The 7,991-nt window shown below is 39.5% G+C and overlaps 1 protein-coding gene across 1 annotated transcript in view; it reads right to left on the bottom strand.

Annotated features, from left to right (window-relative positions):
• klhl24a (kelch-like family member 24a) overlaps positions 1–7,991 on the bottom strand; it is a 16,476-nt gene continuing 8,485 nt past the window's right edge. The window contains exons 5-8 of the mRNA XM_034887497.1: positions 6,537–6,591; positions 4,383–4,592; positions 1,554–1,742; positions 1–1,443 (exon numbers count right to left, since the gene is read on the bottom strand). Of these exons, the coding sequence (XP_034743388.1) occupies positions 1,243–1,443; positions 1,554–1,742; positions 4,383–4,592; positions 6,537–6,591 (655 nt within the window). The 3' untranslated portion in view covers positions 1–1,242. The remainder of the gene's footprint in view (positions 1,444–1,553; positions 1,743–4,382; positions 4,593–6,536; positions 6,592–7,991) is intronic.

Below are 7,991 nucleotides of genomic sequence, written 5' to 3'. Positions count from 1 at the left end.
AACATGTGTAAAACTTGCCCTGTTTAAGCCTGTTGGGTGCTAACTCGGTGTAGCCAGCGCTGATTGTTTTTCTCTACTGACAGCACTCCAAATTTCCAAACAACAGAGCTACGTGTTGAAATCAACCAGAATTCTCCTTTAACATAGGTCTGTAAGGTCCGTCTGGCAAGGTCGGTGACTCGAGTCTGTTTGGTGTGTTCCGTGCCATCGTCCGTTGGCCTTCATTTTGGCCGATCTAACATGCTCAGTTGGGAGGCGGGCTCTGCCAGCAGTCAGACTCAATTGACCAATCTGATTGGTGGAGTGCTAATCCGGAAATGACGAGCGAGATGAGTAGAAGTCTCTCAAAATCGGACAAAAATCTTTTAAACTGACCTTTGTCGATCTGAAATGAAGACAGATTCAGCAACTGCATGGCCTATTTCTCGCTTTGAATGTTTTCAGAAACACGTTTCGGTGAACTATTTTAGTAAAATATGAGATTGTATTATGAACAAGAACATGACAGTCTGACTTCGAATTTCCGGAGAAACCAGACCCATATGACACATCCAATCATCTGCCATCATTAGTCGGCATCGCTTTGGTGTGTTCCGAGACACTATTCTTGGCCAACTCAGGAAGGCAGTCAGTCAGACTGCTTTTTCTGCCAACAGTCAGTTGTCTGGTTGGTGTGTCACGCCCCTTTATATGGGAAAAAAATCTGACCATAGAATGTTGTGATTGACCAATGAAAATGAAGTATTCAACAAGGCCATGTAATAAACTGAACTAACTTTTGCTTACTTTTTGCTTTGGTGTATTTGGTGCACAGCCTGTGCCCTTAGTGTTTTGTTAGACGTTTACGGACCCTGTGTTTTCTTCTAAGACCGGGCTTTTTCACAGTGTCAGATTTGTGATCCATTACTTCCCAGCCTTGTGCAGTTACTACTAATGCAAGGCAGATCTGCCATGTTGATCCGACTACACTTTAGCTCAGGTTACAGTCATTAGCATTATCAACCACTTAGCATTTGCAGAGAAAGGCTAAAACTTTTACACAACAGCAAAAAATTAACAGCACTGCATTGAGTATTGCTACATGATGCGGTGAGAAAATAAATTAGCTCAACGGTACTGTGGACTGAGCCCCTTAATGTGCATGTTATAAAGAAGTGTGTGTTTGTGTTGTGCAGGGGATGAACTTGAAGAGTTTATGTTTTTAAAGAGTTTAAGTTCTTTAGTGTGTGTGCTTGTTTACGGTCAGATCTTGTGGTACTTGTCATTGTAGCGGTGGATGGTTACACAGCCATGGTAGGAGATCGGCCTCGGCATGGCTGCCACTCCTGTGATAATCCCTGATGCTGGGTCGTAACACAGGATGTTGTCTGATGCTTCGCCAGTTTCCCCCCTACCACCAAGGATGAAGATCTTGCCATTGCACACTGACATGCCGCAGCTCTCCTGCAGGGAGAGGGAGACCGCCATTAGAAGTCGCAGCTTCAAAGGATTCTTGCAATGGAATTCAAACAGTGTGTCCCTCAAATGCTCAGTATCTGCATTAAATATATTACCTGTTTGTTAAAGGTGTGAACAACATGTATCCAGTAGTCCTCTGCGGGGTCATAACAGAATATGGACTTTGTGAGACCCCCGCACACATAGATCAGGTTGTTGAGGGACACTGCTGTGATACAGCGCTTGGCGATGGGGATATTGGCCCGCAGTAACCAAGAGTTTGTCTCTGGATTGTAGCACTGAACCTGTGACATACAGTTACATGTAGTCAGTTGTTGTTGTTGTTTTATTGTGGTGAAAGAATAAGATGAAAGACTCCATGTGGTGGGAAAATATATGTAGCTCATTTTGTGGTTGAATCTAAGTGGTTTTATCCAAGCATTCTCTCACCCACATTTCTTTACATTAGCCTCCTCCCAAACAGTGTTGCCTGACTGCAGCAACACGTGACCATCACATTTCAACAGACAAGGATCTTTAAGGATCAATGTGAAGGACATTGTTAGGAGACTCCAGAGATAAGTAGCTAAGAAATTGAAGCAAGGTACAAAAAGTTAGCCATCTAATGTTAACTCTCAATCTGGCCAACTCTTCTTGTTTAAAAGCGTGCGCACACACACACACACACACACACACACACACACACACACACACACACACACACACACACACACACACACACACACACACACACACACACACACACACACACACACACACACACACACACACCCCCCACACACACACACACACACACACAATCTATTCCATGAAACGTCGAGTTCTTGCGAACGCCATGGTCTCTTTGTTTACTACCAGAGAAGAAACATGGCTGTCAGTCAAAACACAATGGAACTGTTCCCGTGTAGGCTATCAAGTCCTGGTCTGTTATCTGAAGCACAGTATTATACAGTAGCACTGCTGGCACATCCTGAAAGATTAAATTCCTTTACAATCATCGTTACCTAACATTTCCTCCAAGATTATCTTGGTACATTACCGTCAAAATCAACCGTCAATTTCTTTCTAAATATTTGGTTTGCCGTAATTTGCTTCCTTTTTATTCTTCCTGAGCCATTTCCTTACTTCGATCAGGCTTGTGTCAATATACACGTCACTATCATGTCATTAAGTAAATATGCTTCTGTTAATGACTCATGATGTGAAATTAAACCTGAAATACTGTACAATTAACAAAGGGCTTGGACAAAATGATCAGGATACAATTATTGCAGTTAAACTGGCTATATCAGGATCAACCAGACGGACCAGGACTCAGCTTTCATCATACCAGATAAACTCCCACAGGCTAAAAATGTAAGCAATTCTTGAAGACTCAGGAAGCTGTATTTTATTAAGGATTTTAGTGATAGGCCAAAACGGTTGACTAGGCGTCCTGTGATTCAGTTGCCAGCAGAGAGGAGGAAAGCATGCCCAATTCATATTCATCATTCTTCCAATATGTATACATATATATATATATATATATATATATATATATATATATATATATATATATATATATATGTATACATATATATATATATATATATATATATTCATTCAAAGTCTGTGAACTAGCACGTTCTTTACGCATTCAATATTGTTTTTAGACCACAAACATATTTTACAATTTAGGTTGGGCTTTTTTCTCTTTTTTTTAAGATGATATTTTTGGTTCTTTTCTCTTTATTATGAGTGACAGTGGATCAAATTAAAAGAGGGAAAGAGATGGGGTACGACATGCAGCACAGGGCCACAGGTTGGATTTAAACCTGTACAGTTGCAGGACTCAATTAATATGGGGCAAATGCTCTTACCAGGTGAGCTAGAGACCACCCCGGCTTACTTCTTTTTTAACACACGCAAAACTTTAGTTTTTAATTTGTAAGCCTATCTATAGCACAGCCTATTCTTAATACAGACCTCTCTCTAAGGCTGTAAATTGTTTGGAACGAAGATAAAGTTAAAGAACGCCTCAGCCTCAAGGTCTTTGCTGGAGATACTGTAATAGCTGCTAAGGAACCAATCTGTTACCTTGGATGTATTTTAGATTTCCACTTATCTGGAGTAGGTCAGGCCCAAAAGGTAATCACCAAAGTTGATCAGAGAGTCTGCTTTATGGCCAGAATATCCAATTTATTGGATGAAAAAACAAAGGTAGTATTAGCAGGAGCTTTAATTCAGCCTTATTTTGATTATGTGTGTGCTCATGGTACAATGGTGTCACAGTGAACCTGAAACATAGCCATCCTCCCCATAGTAACTCATCTAACATTTTCCGACTCTGAAAGGGTAGGTTGTTTAAAAGTTGAGGATCGAGAGACTTAGTATGGTACATAAAGCATTTTATGGAGGTGTTCCCAATATTTTAGAAATAAGAAACTAGGGGTAGCTCAACCAATTTTGTACCCCTCAGATCTAAGACTAATCTGGGCAAGCAGTCTTTTCTTTATGCTGGAACTACCCTTTGGAACCGGTTACATGGTACACTCAAGACAGTCAGAAGCATAGGCAGTTCTAAACAGTCATTAGTCATTACTTATTTTTATTGGGGGTTCTTTAGTATAACATGGATGAATTTGTTTAATGTATGATGAATGATTGATGTGTAATCTGCTGCCACTTCTGTTGTCCTCTGCCCTTGACCTTATTGGGACCACAATGTAAATAAGTCTTTGGGCTTTTTTGTGTCATATCTGACTATTTATGTATGTTAGTGTATGACACAGAGTACCATTTCATGTTTTATATTAAAGTGGTCAAATAAAATCAATCAATCAATCAAGGTAGAATTACTGAAAGATCTGAGACGAAAAGCACCTCAGTTGTCATCACTATGTGCTTAGGTGTGTGGCTGGGGGGAAACCACATCTGTTTCCCACCTTGTCTGAACAAGTGTCATCATCAGGCCCTCCTCCTATGACAAAAAGCTTGCCGGCACAGCTGGCCACGGCTGGAGAGCTGACCGCCTCTTTCATGGGAGCCACCTCCGTCCAGCGGTTGGAGAAGGAGTCATAACACTCCACACTGCTCAGGCGGCTCTGGCCATCATAGCCCCCTACAGCATAGACCTGAGGGAAAACACAAAAGCATATTCAGATTAATGGAAGAGTTGTGAGCCACAAGCTCTTTACAGAGAGCAGAATTGTGAAGTTTGAGAGTTGAAGCAGAACAAACTACCCTCTTAAAGCACAATAAAAGGCAAAGTAAATTGGAACATGCAGCATTAACAATAGGGGGAAAAACTGGTGGAAGGTAGAAATGTACGGTAAACTTCTTTTTCATTAATAACTGGTAGGAGATCTCATGTCAAGAATTACTGGTTATGAGCATAACACTGCTGATCAACAGACTGGTCTTATGCAACAGAAAACCTTCGGGCTGTTCCTGTCTCTTCCCAAAATCTGAAGCATAAACAAGTACAGAAGAGAGGGAGAGAGAGGTGGAGAGGGAAACAAACACATAAAGAAAGACTGAGGTGAAAATGTGGAACAAAAAGACGGAAGTAGATGGGGCACCTGGATATTTGCATTCAACACCTGGGCCAATTGATGGTGCTGCCACTTTTTTAACCGACAGTTGATACAGAAAAAAAAAACACCCTTATAAACTTGTTCCTTTTTTAAAAAACCTCTCAGATACCGTTGTCTCTGTTTCTACATTTATGGGTTTTCAATGACAACAACAGACACACACTCTAAATTCACAGACTAAGACCATGTGCACAAAGACCATAGCTGATACCCAATGCAAGAACCACAGCTGATAGCAAATGTTAAATGCAGGCTGTGCAAAAGAGACAAAAGAGAGATAAAACAAATGGATAGCACTGAAGATAATAAGTTAATCAAATGCCACATGTTGAGGGATTACGACAGGTCACCCATTATTTTCCATTTCATGCAATTTAAAGCCACACAGGTTTTATATATATATATATATATATATATATATATATATATATATATATATATATATATATATATATATAAAGGTTTCTTGCACAAAGTTTTGTTTGTGGCGCTAAAAGCATTGGAAAAATAATTATTTAAATAGCAAAGTGTCCTTCATGAATCAATGTCTGGTTATTTTAGGAAATCTCCAGACTTGCTGTCAAAGTTTGAAAGTCCCTATGGGTTATGTTGACAGCGAGGACTGTGGCTTGCCCAGAGTTATGGGGACCCTAAAATTAAATGAGAGCTGATTTTTTTTTCATAATTTGGTTGAACTGATCCTTTAACTAGCCACTGAGGATATCCAGACACTAGGTTGTTTGAAGAGTGAGAGAGGATGTTTGGGGGCACTGGATCACTCATATAAATATAAATATATAGGACCATTCTACATTAGCTCAATGATGGTAGCACATACTTTTATTGTTAATAAATAAATTTATTGTTACGTAAACACTAAGCCAAACATGATTTATGACTCTCTGAGGAAACACTTGCCGTCCACCAAACAAGCACATTCACAGCTTTTTATGACCATGTTCAAACACACAGGGCTGAATGTTTAACTGTCTCTAATGTGCAGAGAGATAAGAAGTAGTGACAATGAGAGAAACACTCATGAGGTATGAGGTATCCAAGGTGAAAACAACTTCGGATAATAGAAATAAACAAACTGACTAAGACACAAAGAGATAGAAAGTCAGTTTGATAGCTGAGAATAGCCGTCACCAAGTGCAGCAATAACAGGGAGAGGTAAACAAGTGGTGACCTATTTTTGCTTCTACTATGGAAACAGGACCAGTCCAACAGGACATCACAGATTACAGGACACTGAGAAGTGTGATTGTGTTCCTGTACTTAATTTCCCTGTAAGAACCAGCTTGGGAAGTTTAGACTTAAGGTTGTGGCCAGGACAAAGTGAATAGATGTAGTAAATGGAAGGTCTGAACAAGTATAATAAGATGTAGGAGTGCTTATCTGTGCAAGTAAAAAGACATTTGATATGACAACTAAATATGCAAATTGGTTGAGTTAGTGTAAGTCAGCGTTAAGGTCTTGGCACAAAAGCATGAACATGCGTACAGGCTTGTTTACAACACCCAGCCTTGTTTCTCCATTCTTGCAAGCGGAGCATAAACTACACATCAAAGGGGGAAATTACAGACAGAATGAGGAAATGAGGAGGGGGGGAAATGAATTCTCAGGAAGAAGGGGAAAAAAACACACAGAGATACATACTAAAGATATAGACAATGTATGTTTGGAATGAAAAGATAACAAAAAGACCTGACCAATGTGCAAAAAGATAAGGAAATGAAATGGCATAAATACCAAAAGGTTCGGAGGAAAAATGATAAAGCCAAGAAGCACGAGAGATATGAAGCACAAGGTAACTTCTAAAGAAATTCTCTGTCATTAAACAGAAAGAGACAAAGAAGAAATGAACAGGGGAAGACAAAGAAGAAGACAAAACACCCACGTGTGTGACAGACACAGGAAGCGGTTGCAGACAAGAGCCTCTCTGGGGATTTACCATCTCAGAGGAATGTGTTTTTATTTTTTTTATATGTACAACTGCCTCTTGTATGTTGTGTGTGATGCCTGGCCCGTTTAACTTCTAAGTTACAAGTATAGAAATAGAGTACATAATAAATGGTGCTGCACAAAAATGTCTACTATGCCATCTTATTTTAGCATCAGATAAGCTTTGCAGTGTTAAGTCAGCTGCAGATCAATCATTTTCAGCTTGGTTTCCTTTATTGTTCTATAACTTTTAGAGTCATGTTAAATGACAGCCATTTGGGTCCATCTTGTTTACATTGTAACTTGATACATGACTCAGAGTTAATTGCTAACTTTTATAGCTAGAGAGTGACCCTCCAGCTGATTACCTCAGTGTTGTGGAGGACCTGTGTGCAGTTACTTTGAATGCACGCAAAGCATGTGTTTGTCGTTTCTGTGGCAAGGCAACTAAGCATTTTGGGTGTTTTTTGGAAGTAATAAAAAGATTCAGTTAGAATTGCTGCATTGACAAGAACCCATCCTGCGTCAGGCCCTTTCAGACAAAGGAAATGAAGGGCTGTTTTAGCCCAAAACTTTCCCAAAAAAGACTTGTACTTGTTTCCATGTTCTTTGTGTTTACATGCGTGTGTACTTGTACACATAAACATAATAATAATGATGAATAATACATGTGTTTAAAGCGCCTTTCATGACACCCAAGATCACTTCATAAACAAAAAAGGACATTCAAATTATAGTAATCTCATAAAAAAATTTAATTTAAAAAATAAATTAAATAAAAAGAAGAAGAAGAAAGATATGTTTTAAGTCTTTTTTTAAAGTCAGTAATTGAGTCAGTGTCTGAAGTAGCCTGCCAGTGAATTAATGACTAGTTATAATACAGTAATAGTTACTACTGACATGACTAAAACACACACACACACACGCACACTAAAACACACACACACACACGCACACACATGCGCACACACACACACACACGCACGCGCGCACACACACACACACACACACACA

This window comes from Etheostoma cragini, chromosome 12 (genome assembly GCF_013103735.1).
Source record: "Etheostoma cragini isolate CJK2018 chromosome 12, CSU_Ecrag_1.0, whole genome shotgun sequence".
Taxonomy (NCBI): Eukaryota; Metazoa; Chordata; class Actinopteri; order Perciformes; family Percidae; genus Etheostoma; species Etheostoma cragini.
The sequence above is the reverse complement of the archived record's forward strand: the minus strand, read 5'-3'. Positions and strand labels throughout refer to the sequence as shown.